General features: G+C 45.4%; 1 protein-coding gene across 6 annotated transcripts in view; it reads right to left on the reverse strand.

The window, feature by feature from the left end:
- Positions 1-15,596, reverse strand: part of C5H10orf90 (chromosome 5 C10orf90 homolog) — a 219,973-nt gene extending 204,377 nt beyond the window's left edge. For 2 of the 6 annotated variants that reach the window (XM_075974876.1, XM_075974874.1), the window contains exon 1: positions 14,821-15,545. In XM_075974876.1, the coding sequence (XP_075830991.1) occupies positions 14,821-15,024 (204 nt within the window). In that variant the 5' untranslated portion in view covers positions 15,025-15,545. Of the gene's footprint in view, positions 1-14,820 lie in introns of all 6 variants that reach the window. The other 4 variants (XM_075974880.1, XM_075974875.1, XM_075974877.1 and 1 more) reach the window with 4 other exon arrangements.
- Between the last annotated feature and the right edge of the window lie 610 nt (positions 15,597-16,206).

Below are 16,206 nucleotides of genomic sequence, written 5' to 3' on the forward strand. Positions count from 1 at the left end.
CTAATATAAACTTTATTCTCTATGCCACCTTTGGCTGGGGTGTTTCATCACAGAAACAGTAACCAATGCAACCACTATCAGTTTTCAGGATGTTGTCTTCCCAGAAGGAAGCTCTGTACCCATTGGACAATTCTGCACCTCCTCCACCGGTCCCTCCTAGCCCCTGTCCTTCTTTATGCTGGTGTGAATTTGGCTGTGCCAGCTGTCTTGTGAGGCTGGAGCTCACTGACACTGGCTTCCTTCACTTAGCATAATAACCTTGAGGTGCATCCATCCTGCGGATGAGCTCCTGTTTACTCCACTGCTAGCACCCTTTGACCCACACACCTTTAATTTTTATTAAGTCAAATTTATCCATTTTCTTCTTCGGTAGGTCTCTGCTTTTAGTACTACCATATTAAAATTTTCAATAATTTTATTTTTAAATGTACAACTCAGAAGTGAAGTCTGATGGGATGTGGCGCTGGCGTGTGGATACAAGGATGTGTGTAGCGAGTGCTCATTGGTTTCCCTGATGGCCTTGACATAAGGAATCCCTCAGGGTCAGAGTCCCGGAAGCGACTTGCAGTGACTGCAAGATGAACAGGTTATGTCTAGACTTCATGTGTCTACATGCCCACCACCCTGAGGCCACACCTCCTAACTCACTGAAGACATAGTCAGGCGTCAAGAGTGTTCAAGACGACGCAAATTGCCAAACAGCCCAATGGTGTCTTACTCACTGGCATGGTATAGAAATGAAGTCCGTTCCCAAATGGTTGAGGTATTGAGAACTTGGTCCCTAGCTGCTGGCCCTATTTTAGAAGGGTCTAGAAACTTTAGGAGGTAGGGCCTCGCTAGAGAAAGTGGGTCATTGGAGGTGCGTTCTCGCAGGCTGCATCTTGTCCCAGACCCCATTCTGTTGAACTTCCTGCCTCCTGCCTCCTGCCTCCTGCCTCCTATGAAGTAACTGAGTGGCCTCTGCCAAACACTCCTCCCGCTCTGAGATTTCCTGAGGCAGGCCCATCAGCAATGGCACCTGATGGAGGAAGGTCATTGGCTAATAAAGGAACTGCCTTGGCCCATTTTATTGGTTAGGACATAGGTAGGTGGAGTAAACAGAACAGAATGCCGGGAGGAAGAGGAAGTGAGCTCAAACTCCACAGCTCTCCTCTCCGGAGCAGACGCCACAGAGAAACCCTGTCTCGAAAAACCAAAAAAAAAAAAAAAAAAAAAAATTGACTGTGAAGGAGCTAAGTACAGAGAGACATTTCATTATATGGGCTGCCAAGTGGAACCAGAACAGATATCATGAGGGTATGATTTCAGAATTTGGGTCTAAGGATATGATGCTTTGGAGAGGGTCTTCTTTTGTTTTCACAAAGGACCAGACCCTGTGGATTGCATCTATCCCGATTTGGTATGATGGACCACGCCCTCCTGAAGGGTTGTTGTGAACATCTTCAGAAAATTGCTTCGCTCAACTGCCAACTGAGATGAAACTAGCACACAGGTTATACCATGAAAGACCTAATTAACGACGCCCCCATTCAGCAGGAAGCAGTTTGGAGAGAAAAAACTGCGCTCATGTTCCCAAAATATTGTTTATAAATGTTCCTTTACATTTAAAGGGGGAAATGATATAGGTATGAATAATTTGCATTGGTATGGATTTTAAGGTCAATTTTGTTATATGTATATGTATTTCTTGATCTTGATTAAGGTATTGTGATTGTGTAGTTCATTTAAATATGTACTGTATAATTAAGAAATATAGGTTGTTAATGGATAATCATCGATAATAGTAAAGCTTGTAGTCATGTTAGTTAGATTTTCTAGATATATAGAGATATATTTTACATAGACATTCTTCGTGTTTTTCAAAGATTACAGAATAGGACATTTAATGTTTTAATAACTGAGGACTTTTCATGACAATGAGACACTCTGCTCCTGGCAGCACCAATCTACTTCAAGAGGAAGATGGGCATCGAAGAGGCTCGTTATGGAGTTTGATAGCCATTTGGGCAAGAAACTGCTCTTGCCTGGACTATTGCATAAACTGGACACAGAGAACCCGCAGAGAGAGGACTACTGAACTTGCCTAAAGATGAGATGATCTTTCGGGGTTCCTGATTCATGAAAGAGTCTGCGAGACATTCTGCAGGACACAACAGATAGTGACTGAACTGACTTTGAATTTTCCTGCTTTATGGAAATGTCTGCTGGATACCATGGGCCTGAAGGCTGAAGATGGATGCCCCAACGGTACAGAGGAACTTTGGGTGACTGTCCAGGCAGCAAGATGTCTCTGTCATTTCTAGAGTTTTAAAAGTTGCTTTTTTCTTGTTTGCTTAGGTAGTATTGTATCTTTCTGGAGTCTTTGATGGAGTTAAGAATAGTTAGTTATAGTTATAGTTTTCCTTAGTTATGATAAAGATTATTGTAACTTTTACTTGATAACTGTTTCGTTATATGTAATTTTGCTATGTTAAAGTTAAAGCCTTCCTCTTTTTTTTTTTTTTTGTTTAAACCGAAAAAGGGGAAATGATGGAGGAAGGTCATTGGCTAATAAAGGAACTGCCTTGGCCCATTTTATTGGTTAGGACATAGGTAGGTGGAGTAAACAGAACAGAATGCCGGGAGGAAGAGGAAGTGAGCTCAGACTCCACAGCTCTCCTCTCCGGAGCAGACGCCTCAAAGAGACGCCATGCCCCGCTCCCAGGCAGACACACGCGATGAAGCTCCGACCTAGAATCTTCCCGGTAAGACCAGTGCTCACAGATTATTAGAGATGGGTTGATCGGTATATCAGAATTAGCCAGTAAGGGCTAGAGCTAAGGGCCAAGCAGTGATTAAATGAATACAGTGTCTGTGTAATTATTTGGGGCATAAGCTAGCCGAGCAGGCGGCTGGGGTGTTGGGGATGCAGCCCTGCCACTGCCCTAATTACTACAGGCACCAAGGACTTCAACATTACATCAGCTACTTTCCTCACTGCTGTGGATAAATCCCTGACAGGAAACAAAGGCGGGAGGCTGGTTCCGACTCATAGTTTGGAGGGACGCAGGCCGTTGGGGTGGGGAGCCGCAGCTGTATGGGGAGTCTACCCATTGACTGGGAAGCAGGGAACAAGGGAGGCTGGAACCCCCTGACCTTCTTCCTTTCCATTTTAGTTCAGTCCTGACCACAGTCTGGGGCATAGTGCTGCCCATACAGATGGTGGGTCATCCCCTGTCAGTTAAATCTCTCTGAAAGCATTCTTACAGACATTTCCAGAAGTATGTCACCCACGTGATCCCAAATTCCCCAAATCTAGCCAAGTTGGCAATGAAAGTGAACCTTCATACCTTGAAGTTGTATGCTAAAATAAATCCTCCTCCATTTAGAGGATTCAGCCAAATATTTTGCCACACCGTGTTGAGGTGGCAGGGAGGGGGGTACCTGCCGCTACCACAGTTGGCAGGGAAATGAGCCATGAAGAGATGAGAATGAAAATTCAACACAGCTGAATTTGGTTGGTCAGACTTGATCAAAACTTCTAGAGAGTCTTATCCCATGATTTAATTTTCTTTACATTTAAACACAAACTTTGGGGAGAAAGTCTCCATGTGACAATTCTCATAACAAAATTTCAGGGATGGCCACATCAAAATTCCCTTGCAAAATACCAACTATGGCTAAGTACCTGAGACTCTATCATAAGAATGAGCTCTGCTGACTGGGAAACAGTGCCAGGGCTTAGAGCTTAGAGAGGAAGGACTGGCAATAAGCAAAGGACGGATTCTACTTACTGATGGAGGATGCCAAGTACATTGAGCCTCTTCCACAAGGATGAGTTCAGTTCCCTGAGAGACAATGCCCAGGATTAGGGCCTAAAGAGTTCTCAGGATATTAGAGAAAATTCAAGTAGAGACTGGGTCCTGATAGAGCAGCCAAGGCTCACCAGGTTGTTTAACCACTTTCATGCTAGCATTCCAGGGGTCATTCCTCCTTCCTTGAACAAAGCAGGCCTGCACGCTTAGCAATTCTGGCTTCTCCAATGCTTACTCTAGGCTGTGCTTCCTACAACGGGAAGAGAAAATCTGACCAACATGCTTACGTCACTTTCTGGGTTGATCAACCCACATAGAGTGAAACAATGGTAAAGAAAGAAGGACCAGCTTGGAAAACCTGAGCCACCTCTGCAGTCCTTGCCTTCTGCCAAGCAAGCTAGAGGCAGTGAGCGTTGGTGGACAGGAGTAAGACAGCTGAGCTGGTTCTTGCAGCAAGCCCACTGTTCTTGTAAGAATGAAGTACACGTGCCCATGGATGAGCTGCGACATAATTGCCATTGTGCCGATTCCACTCAAGAGTTAATGTTGTGACTCAGATTTTGCTGAAGATGGCATTGGACATTATAAAGATGAGCAGTAAAATCCACACCAATACTATAAAATTGTAATTTATCTTTACAGAGACTATTTAATAAAAAAATTTAAAACATTGTAGAAAATCAAAAGAAAGGAAAACCATTTTTCAGAAAGTATAAAAATCTATTTAGAGAGCTTTGCAGACAGCTCTCCCTGTTTCCAAACAGGACTATTCATGCTTTCATTGCGACAGCCTCCATGAATTTCTCAGCCCAATACAAGCGGCCACTATTCTGAGACTGCTTACGAGAGCCTTCCTGCCTGTGCTCCTGAATTCCTGGTGCAGTGAGTGGTATGCATGAGAAAGCCAGCAAAGCTCGTTCCATCCCAGGGAGCATGCCTCTTCCCTACACTCACAGAGCCCTCTCTGCATACCCTTCAACCAAGATGCAATCCTTCCGCATGCCTGACCTGGCCCATCGCCACTCAACAGCCTCTGTCACTGGGACGAGAGAGCAACGCAAGACAGCGGCCGGAGCAGAGGACTGAGGGCAAAGCAGAGTGCAGAGAAGCCAGTAGCACATGGAATGAATCAGTGGAAAGATAAGCTAAAAAAATCACAGTTCTCATGAACTTCCTATAAACACACGACTGAATGAGAGGCATCGGGTCTCTGTGCAGGTCCCTTGCTCTCGGCTGTGGACTGCTTTAACATGAAGCAACTTCTTGCCTTCCATACAAAGTGGTAAGCATTCTATTATCTACTTTGAAAAACTCCATCTCCATTTGCCTTCAGCTCTCTTTGCTTGTCAGGCACTCTGCCATTTCCAAATTATGGATTGTCTTTCTGAGACCGAGAGAGGATGTGAATTAGACCTGAGATTATTTCACTATTTCAGAATCCTATTAACAAAAGGGATAACCAAACAAGCGGCTTCTACTTTGGAGCTTCACTTGGGCAAAGCAGAGCTGGTACTCAGCTGTCCATCACCTGTCTGTTTGTATGCCAATCACTCAAAAGCACGAGTGTGCCAGGGAGGCAACTGTAAGCGCTACGTCAGAGAAGACACCATCTATGCAGTAATTGTCACTTTCCCTGCCTGCCAGTTTGTATCCAAGATGCATTTAATGAGCTTTTGCTCATCATTTATTTATGGCACAATCCTAAGGTATCTACTCAAGGCTGATCTGGTGTCAGAAGAAAGTTCATGATTCCATAGAGCAACTTACAAACTCCCTTCTCCATGCTGCTCTCAAATAGACTTTGACCTATGAGGCCCTTCCTCCTTTTATTTTCTTTCCTCCACCTATATAAGCAATTGAAAATTAGTTGGAAAGCAGACAACTTGGACAGCCACTAAGACACCTACCCTTGATGTGTATGCCTTGCACAGTGACCTTTCCTTGAGTCTGGGCAGCAGTCGTGGACAGAGCAGGCTCCCACTCCTACAGCTAAGCTATGCTACGTTGGAAAATGGTTTTACCCGTGATACTGAGTTTACAAATCTGTTGTCATTGAATCAATGAAAATGGAGACTATATCAGGTGGGCCTGACCTATCAAGTAAAATGTGTAAATAAGTCAAGAGAGATCGAAGGCAGAAAGATTGGATCTCCAGATGACCTTGAAATGACAAACAACAGACTAGAGATATCTCTCTTGCCGGTGGCCCAGGTTCCGGTTCCCAGCACACACGGTGGCACCCAGCAGCCTTTAACTCCAGTTCTAGGGATCTGATGCCCTCTTCTGGCCTCTGCGTCCTCCTGCATGCATGTGGTAACATATCTTCACTCAGGCTCACATAAGTAAACATAAATCATTTTTTAAAAGATAAACTAGTGTTCTCTTTGGCTAGACCCACATGGCAAGAACCTACAGATGGCCTCTGGTAGTTAATTATTTGTCTGTGACCCACAAGGAAATGGAGACATCGGTCCTGCAACAAGGAACTAAACTCCTCCGTTTACTAGTAGCCTTGGAAGTAAACCCTGAGCCTTCGGTGAGAGGCTGGCACCTGCTCCGACTGGGGAGGACTTCCTTATGCAGAGGAGCCCTCTAACCCACACTAGGACTTGTAGTCTACACAACAGTCAGACATGACCATCTGCTGCACAGCAATACAAAACAAATACAGATGGCACTTGCCGGGGTGTGTTTCCTGTCTCTTAGAGCCAATCCAAGCTGAGGCAGTCTGCAGTGGTGCATTGTGCTGATGCAATCCTGGTCTTAAGAAAGAAAGCTGGATGCTTCAGTGATCAATCCAGGGTAACCATAAGAAAATAGCCTACTTTCCCTAGATTGGGGTACCCTGGCTAGTCACCATGTACCTGTCATTTGGGGAATAAAGATGCTGGGCAGGCAATTCTTTCTTTGCTTATTATTTTTGGTTTTGGTTTTGTTTTGAGACAGTGTTTTTCTGTGTACCTTTAGAGCCTGACCTAGAACTTGGTATGTAGACCAGGTTAACCTTGAACTTACAGAGATCTGTCCGCCTCTGCCTCCCAAATTCTGGGGTTAAATTGTGTGCCACCATCTCTTTAGGTGGCAGACAATTCTTTAGACATTTCATTGACAAGGAGACCAGAACAGGTCACCAGATCCCTGGAATTGGAGTTACTGGTGGTTGTGAGCTGCCTTGTGGGTGCTGGAAACTGAACTCATATTCTCTGCAAGAGCAGCAAATACTGTTCACTGCTGAGCCATCTCTCCAGCCTCCCTCATTAGTGTTTGCAAAAGACATCTTCATCATGTAGAGAATAAAGCCGCAGAAGCCAAAATCAATATTATTAAGCACTCGGAATCTTACAATGTTCCTCTTGGAATTTGAGCTGCATGCCTCCCTATTGAACTTGTCCAGTTTTCCCATAATTGTAATTATAGTCTTGTGAGTCACTGTTCAACTAGAAGAGGATAGGTGCTGTCAGTATTATTCAGTTTTATTTCCTCTATGTTTTCCTTGTGTGGGTGTGGTGTGCTCACGCCACAGAAGGCGTGTGAAGGCCAGAGAACAACTTGCAAGAGTCAGTCTTCTCCTGTCCTGTGGACTCCAGGGGTCAAACTCAGGTAGTCTGCCTGTCAACAAGGGCCTTCCCCTGCTGAGTCATCTCACCAACCCTAGTGTTGATATTTTAACAGACAATGTTATTTTTTTTAAAAAAAAAGCACCAAACAAAAAGATCATTTTACACAGCACCTAATGTATGGGCTCAATTCATAAATCAAATCTTGCCTTGCACAAAACTACAACATTCATTATCAGAAATAATTCGTGGATCTCTATGCTGAACCTGTGGAAGCTGTCTGTAACTCCAGAGGAACAGCTTACAGTGGAATCAGCATATGACAGGATATGGCTTTCTTTAAGCATATCATATACATTATAGCTTTTGAATATTATCATCTGCTTGGAAAACAAACTTCTTTAAAAACTACGTTCAAACGGTATAATGACTTTTGCTCGTTGGTACTTTACAGCACGCCAGCCTGAGTGTTTCTTCTTAACCTCCTCTACTCTCTGCGTGAGTAGAAACCGGGGCAGCATAAATAGAGGGATGGAAGTTCCAGACAAGAGAAGGTGACAAAGAACCATGTCCTCAGCAGGAGGCCCCGGGGCAGTGGAAGACCCTGCTTTGGCCTTCTGCCATCGAGACTAGCTTTCGCTGCATCTGTGATGACTCACGGAACCACTATCCAGCAGTTACAGTCAGGAGGGGAACCTCGCCCCTTCATTTCTCCTCCTGAGCACCCTATCAGAAACACAGACCTCACAGTAGAACATCACGAGGCCAGAGTCCTCCGAGCCACACTGCCCCTGTGATGCCTGCATCAGCTCTCTGAGCCTCTCGGAATTTTCTCTTTGGAAAAAAAAAATGGGGCTCATGTGTCTCACACAGCTGTGGAAAGGATGAATGAGGCTTTTCATGAATCGGCCACACCAACCTCCTTTGTTCTCTCTGCCTCCGCAGAGCTCCTCACACACAGTGATGCTGGCCTGGCCACTCTCCCCTCTGGCACACCTCCCCCACCCTTCCCACACCAGCTCTCCCAGTGGAGTGGTTCCTACTGGTGTCTTTGTTGCTTTCCGCTGGGCCCTATGGATACCAAGGATGGGGCTGGAACTTCAGATCATGGCTTTGTGTTTAAAGCAGAGACTTGTGGGACTAGATGTGCACCTCAGCGGTTCTAGGTTTAATTCCCAGCACCACACATAAAACTTGAATGGCCCATGAATTTCCGAACCAGCCATGGGCAGTGGAGGAGGAGAAAGAATAGCCCTGGAGTGAAGAGGAAGTTAAATGATCGTCTCAAGCCTCAGGGCCATCTACTTGCCTCTTCTCAGACTGCTCATTGTGGAGTGCTTGGGCCTGCAATACAACAGGAGTCACCAGCAAAAGCACTGCTTCGGGGCCAGGACTTGAGGAAGAAAATCAAGATCCAGCAGACTTTGGTCTGGCTCAGAATTGTCAACTCAGCGAGATACTGGGTAACACTGGTGTGAACCTTTTGATAGCCAAGAGAGGAAAGCATTTGTTTTTCCTCCTGTTTGGTTTTTGTGACCTCATCATCTCACAAATCAAGTCATCATGAATCCTGAGTACTTCAAATTTGAGTCTTTTTTATTACTCAAGACCTCAAAACCCATCATAGCCCCTTGAAAGCCATCTTCAAAGTCCATAGCAGAAGAGCTGGGGAGATGGATGAGTTGGTGAAGTACTTATCTCGCAAGCATGGGGACCTGAGTTGCATCCCAAACCCCACATCTTTTAAAAGTTAAGTGTGATAGTATGTGGTTATAATTCCCATAATGAGGAGGTGGAAACAGTCGCTGTCTAAGGCTTACTGTTCAGTCACCTTAGCCTATTTGGCAAGTTCCGGGCCATTAAGAAGTGTCCAAAAACAAAGTAAGTAGCTACAGAGAAATGACACCTCACCTGGGACCTTCACAAGTACCTGAACACATATACACTCATTCCCATGTGTATATTGGCATGAACATGCGTGCATGCACACACACACACACATGCATGTACACGCATGAGCGAACTTTATCAGCCCTGGTACAACATCAAAACCATATTGCCAGGCCTTTCCTTCTGTTCACAAACAGTGTATAATAATGTAGTACAAGTGGTGGCACAATAGCTTTTTCTCATTGTAAGTCAGCAATGCAGGTCTGTGATCCCTGATGGAGGGGAAACTAGAGGGAAGAACTTCATAATTATCCCTACATGTGGTGGCTTCCAGATTGTGACCCTGGGAGTGGAGAAGCGGCAGAGCCTGAGTTCTCACTGAGCACAGGGGACATAGGCTGGACTTGGGTAGCCGGTGTTGACATTCACGAAGGGCAGGAACTGTGAGAAAAGACGGCATCAGCTGATCACAAGGAACTGCTCAAGGTTTCTGACCTGCATCTGCTTGAGAGAAAACGATCTGGGAGCAAAAGGAACGAAAATCCAGAAAGGGGTAAGACCTTAAACAGGTGGAAAGGATTCATATCCTCACCTGCGGGAAGGACTCATCACACCAGAGAAGCCAGAGATGCCTCAGAAAGACCATGTCTTAACAGTGGGACTAAGTAAGTCCTAGAATAGGACTTCTCTCTCTCACTACTGGGGGCCTTTTAGCCTGGAGTGTTCTCTGTCAGAAGGAAGGGAGCTACGTTGTGTATTAGTAGAAGTTAACACCATTTCAGTTTGAAGAATAACTCAGTCACTAAAGTGTGTACTGTGATAATCAAAGCTTGACCCCCTAGGGGAAATATATATGTATATATAAATATATGTATGTATGTATGTATGTGTTGTAGTGGTAATATACTCTTATAGTCTCAGACTTCAAGATGCTGAGAAGGGAAAGTTCCCGGGGTTTGCCAGCCTAGCCAAACCAGTGGTTTTCAGGTAAAAGTGATGGAGAGACTGTCTGAAGAAGAAAAAGAAGAAGAAGAAGAAGAAGAAGAAGAAGAAGAAGAAGAAGAAGAAGGAGAAGGAGAAGGAGAAGGAGAAGGAGAAGGAGAAGGAGAAGGAGAAGGAGAAGGAGAAGGAGAAGGAGAAGGAGAGAAGGAAAGAAGGAAAGAAAGAAAGAAAGAAAGAAAGAAAGAAAGAAAGAAAGAAAGAAAGAAAAGGCAAGATAAATGGCATTATCCAAAGCTGATCTCCCAGGTAAACCCCAGCATGACCAAGCTGTCGGCAAGCATCTTAATCTATCACCAGAACCCAGCCAACACTCTTTACAGACATAGAACAAAACCAAGCATCCAAACAATGCAAAAGTCACAATAGCTCAATTCCTACTGAAAACCTGCCTGGTGTGTAAAGAAGAAAGGAAACATAACTCATAACCAGCAGGCAGATCAATCAGTAGAAATAGATGGGCAAGGAGCAGAAAGAATGGTGAATGCCACCAACAACAGCCTTAAAGCCCCGTTAGTGTTCGCCTCGTGTACTTGGGAAGGTAGAGAGAATTGAGAACCAGAGAGAAATGGGAGAGGTAAGGAGCCTCCTAGGAATTGTTTTAGTTTGTTTGCGATTTGGTGTTGATGGTCTGATATTGCACTGAGCCCATTGAGACACAGTGGTCTTAGCTGAGTCACACATACAGAGGGACTTTCAAATTTCACCATGATTCTTTTAGGTAGCCAGAACCAAGTGTTGCCGGCAAAAGTCTCGCTAAATAGTAATGATGATGATGATGATGATAACAAATAATAATATAAGTGGAAAATAGAGAAGCAGATGGTCAAAGAGGCTTGGGTAATTAGTGTTTTCCACATATATCACCTTCCCCTAGCTCATTTCCTAGAGAAGGTGAAAAACTGTCACCTGTCAGAAGTCAGATAGGCAAGCCTCGACCTACAAGCTCCAGCATGTTATCGTGTCTTATTTGAGACCACCAGAGCTAGCTCTGGAGTGTGCATGCCTAACCCCGTTTTAGACGAAAGCATGTTTGTCTCAAAGAATCTTCTGAGGTCCTCTGTCTGAGGATGAGTCACCCACCCCCAATTCTGTGCCAGGGAGCACAAAACGGCCCATGAGCAAAATGCTGTGCCCTTGAGAACAGGGAGAAGGTGAACCATTTCCAACAGGGTTACTACTGCTTAGCTTGTGATACAAAAGTGTCTGCTGTGGGAAGGAGAAGCTGGGTGTCCGACCACGAAGAGAATGAAATGCCCAAGGGAGGACTACCGCTGACTGCCTCAACCTCCCTGCTCAGTTTCTGTTGGCTCTTGTGAGCACCCTGTTCCATAGCATTATCTGCTCCTATTGGTTTTGACGTGGAAGTCTCACCTGAGGGTCCCCCTGCTCTGCATGGGACCCACTCTGCTGGGAACTCAGGCAGCTTTATCAGGGCTTCCCTAGTTAGTTTCTGCAGAATGCTTGTAAACTTTGGTTTGGTGATGTCACCTTTCTGTGCGATTTGTTCTTGTCCTTGGTGCCATCATTGGATGGGTCACTCTGCTTTGTGCAGCACAGTCTCTACCTGGAACACCAGCTGACTGCTTTAAAGGGTCTTCCCCATTCCGGCAGGATGTTCCGAAAGCCCAGTTTGGTGATTTTTGCCACCTATGTATCTATCCGCTAATCGTTATATACTCTTTTACTTTGGCTTGTTCTATACTTAATAACTCATTCAAAACCAAAGTGTGGCTACTGAAGCTCATTCTTTGTACCCTGTGGAAGAGAGATGCAAATCCATCATACCACTCTATGGCTTCCCTTCCCATGGTTGGTGAAGCCATCAGGGCCTTATTCATAGGGCATCTCAGGAACGCATGCTCACAATGTGAATAGCAAACATTGTTTTCAGACAGGACCATCCACATCCAGATATGGTGTGGTAAATTTCTTAACCACACAGAACACTTACTCAAAGAAGAATTTCCTTAACACATAGTGTTCCTGTTAGTTTAGGGCACATTTGGGGTCAAGAAAAATCCAGGCTTTGCAAACATCAGGCCCTGGGATCTACAACATTCTCACCCTCATCTGCTTCCTGACCTGGCAAGCTCTCACTCAGCACAGGTTCTTCTCATGGCTCCAGCTGAAGGCAGTTTAAGGAAGGGACCAGATACACCTGGACCTTCCTGGGCTGGAGTTACCCAATCATTGTCATCCCACGTGCACAATGATTTCTCTAGGCATTAACGCAGCTCAGGACTACCACTGTGGTTTGAGAGAACTCCCCATCCTCAGGTCGGCAGACTTGCAGCTCCTCCCAGGAACTTGACATCAGTAGGTTTTTCACAGAAAAGTCTCCCAAACACACTCTCATTGAAAAATGAACCCATTTCTTTAATCTAGTATCCCTGTGGATTGAGAGTTCATCCCAGTGACCTTGCTCATTTTCTATCCTATCAGTCACTTCATGGCCAAAGCCCAGGTTAACAGGAAGCCTCTGAGCTGATGTAGGGGGAGAAGTCACTGGGCTGAGTCCAATGGCAGGCTGGGCTGTTAATTGGTCTCCTGGGTATGTTCAGCTTGGGAAATGGAGCCCCAAGGTTTGTTTCTCCCTACCCCTTCTATCTAAACAGTACTGACATGCCCCGGCGAGGATAACTGTAATCGCTCCATGGCTTTGGATTATTTTAAAATCTGAAATGTTTACTATCGAACTTTGGAGGTGAAAAATGTCAACCTGAGCTAAACACAGGACCCCCTAAAAGGTATCTGTATTCCGCAAACAGTAGCACCAGAAGCAGCTATCACTTCAGAAAGTAAACATATGAAATCTGATAAGAAAAAAAGATCCTAGCAGAAATAAACTGACAGCAGACAAATGTGATGTGTTTGCCAGACCGAAGAAGATTCCTGGCTTGTCGACCTCCTGTGCACACCTCCCCCCTCCATCTGTGTCTCCCAACTCTACCTAAACCCTGCTTAAAGTTCAAGTCAGGAGGCCTGGGTCCTATTCATTGTTTTCAAACTTGGCTTGCTCTTGGGCCCAGGAAGCAGGCCCTGTATGTACCATGTCTCATGGATAGATAGACTCAGTAAAAACTAGCCAAGTGCTTGAACTGCTATCTGGGGAGTGGCCTCAGGTTCACTTAGCACACATGGCTAGGATGTTGGCTCCTAATGGTAGCAAACAGTTCGGCCACAGGAACATGTAGTTGTGGCAATCAATGTATTTGAAGTTTTCTCGCAATCTCCGGCGGCACACCCTTCACATTCCTTTCGGTGTGGCTACAATAATGAAGAAATGAATGGGGAAGTCTTACTTATGAAAACTGGAAGGCAAGAGAGGGTATTCACTAGGAAAGGTCTAAAACAGAGCCACGCGGGCTACTGTAAAATGCGTGATGAGACAATTCAACAAGTTCTCCCCTCTCTGGGGGACTGGAAAATAGTCGTAATGGAAATTATACAGTGATAAAATTCTGTCCCCGTCCGATTAATTACTTGTGAATAATAACATCTCTAGTTTCTTTCAATTATATCCTAATTGCACACCTTTTGCTCTGGCTGATTGGGCAATGAATTAATGAATAAGGACTACTACTGAATTTAATTAACACCATTTTTTCTCTGTGCCCTTTACATATCTGTTGTGAACATGGAAATTCACTCTCTCAGGGCTAGAACTGGAAGAAAGTTAACCTTGAACCCTGCAAAACCTGTTCCTCCCAGTCAGGCTGGCTTCCCTACTGCCAAGTGTGGGTGATCAAAGGTCTCAAGTATTTGCCAGAACTCAGAAGAGGGCTTTCCCAATAACAACATCAATATTCCAGCACTCACTTTTTCATAAAGCATTAGCAATGTACATGTTACAGTCATCCAAAGAGATGGGTAAGTGAGCTATCTAGGAGTCAATTACAGTGCCATTCATAATTTATTCCATGTACAATGGAAAGCCGATCAGATTTCACATGTGTTTACTTTCTGAAAAGATAAGCGCTTATGGCTGGTACCCCGGGTAGAATACAGATATCTTTCATGGTGATGTGTTTATGTCAGGTTGACATTTTCAATTGCCAATGGCCTCCCTGTTTTCCAAAACTAGTCTGGGCTTGAAAACTAAAGCTCATGCTTACAAAAAGTAAAAGACCAATCTGGAATTTTGCTATCTCAATTCGAGCAAGACAGTCATGAATATGCTCCCTCTAAACACGCAGGCAGACAAATAGGCATTTCTTCCTAGAGACAGGTAAGTACAGACTCACAGGGCCAATAGCACTGGAATCACAGGGTGCACTGCAGTTCCCAGGTGTGGATACCAGCAACCCACCTCAGAAATCTTTGGGCACATTTTTGTGGTCAGTTGTCTATCAGTCCCATTTAGCTAACGTTATCCCCTCCAACATACTGAAAAAAAACTGAAATATATTAAAGGAAGGATTTTACAGAGTATTTTCCAAGATACAAACAAATCAATGTTTTTGCAAGACTAGAAAAGACACGTGGCCAGTGGGTCTCCCACATAGACCTCCATCGGTATCTCCGAGCTCCGTGTGCACCTGCCCCCCCACCCCGCCCCTGCCGAGCCCCGGCTGTACCTCGTATCTGCTGACTTGCCGCTCAGCCACCTTCAGGCCTTGGCACGTGTGGATGAAACAAACTTTAGCTCGTCTCTGGGAAGGAAGCCAGTCCCTCTTTACCAGGTCCATGACCATCACATGGTTTTTCAGGCTGGTACTAAAGGCAGTTATCTGAAAGGTGGGGTGCACAATCTTCCCCTCCTCGGGAGGTTTCACAGGCATTCCGGAGCCCTGTGTGATACTGGGAATCTTGTGACTTCAGCCAGCCAGCCCGGCAAACACAATTTTCTTTGTTTGATGCAGGTATTGAGTGCAGCAGGAGGGGTTTGGGACCAGCTCCAGTGCAGGCCTGTGTTTTCCAACTTCACAGACAGTTGCTCCAAAATCCTTGCTACAGGGGGGCACACAATATAGTTGTGGAAACCCCCTGGGTGACCTTTAAATGCCACGAGAAAACTTCCTCTGCTGCAGCCTGGCCAACTCCAGCCTCCCGCCTGGGCTCTGAGGTCTTGCTGTCTTCTCTGATTTCAAAGAGGCACGTTTCCTTCTCACTTGTTTTCTGCTTGCCTTTAAGTTCCAGACGCTGAATTCACCTGGTTACCAAGAGGTTCGATATGTGTTTCCGTCTCTAGACCCTCAAATCCAAATAAATTATTTACAGAGTTCTGTACAAAGGAACCAAGAGGGATAATTGCCGCTCTTTTAAAGTGTCTGCTTTTGCTTGCCAGGGGCCTGAAAGGAACAAGTACAGACTGCCTACTGGCACAAAGAGTGGCCTCAGCCCTGCAAAAGATAAGAGCGCATTCAGGGAAAAAGAGACTCGCAGAACTGACAGCTGAAGACGGGCGTGGAGAGACACCGTGCTGGGAAGGACAGTGACTCAGGTAGGGGGCTGCCATCCAGAGTCAACCATGGAAGCCTTCCCACACCTGGAGCCTCAGTTTCCCCCCAGGAAGAGCACTAAGATAGAGCTGCCCTCCCTACCTGCCCCCGCCCAGGTTATGAGGATCAGGTGAGCCACACAATGAGGAAAGAGCTGCACGTGCCTGCGCTGGTGAACGTGCCCAAACTGTGGCACACATCACTCTTAAGAGCCGTTACAGCTTCTGCTCAAATTACTGTGCACAGTTCCCTCTCCAGAGCAGAACCTAATAGCGCCATGCTTATGAAGGTTTACTTTATGCAAAAAGTTATTTGATTCTGAATGTCAGGCTGCTTAGAATACAGACCCAAGGAGGGCTCCTCCCTATTTTCATTTCCTGTGTTGCTGCCATTTCAATTCATCTGGTCTTGGGAGCCATTAATCAAGGGCACGCACAAGACAAAGCCGATGGCAAGAGGCAGAACTCTGCTGGCCGGGAGGGACTTCTGTCTGGTTTTCTACAAGGAAAACTTGGGAAAACT

Source organism: Microtus pennsylvanicus, chromosome 5 (assembly GCF_037038515.1).
Source record: "Microtus pennsylvanicus isolate mMicPen1 chromosome 5, mMicPen1.hap1, whole genome shotgun sequence".
In the NCBI taxonomy this organism is placed as follows: Eukaryota; Metazoa; Chordata; class Mammalia; order Rodentia; family Cricetidae; genus Microtus; species Microtus pennsylvanicus.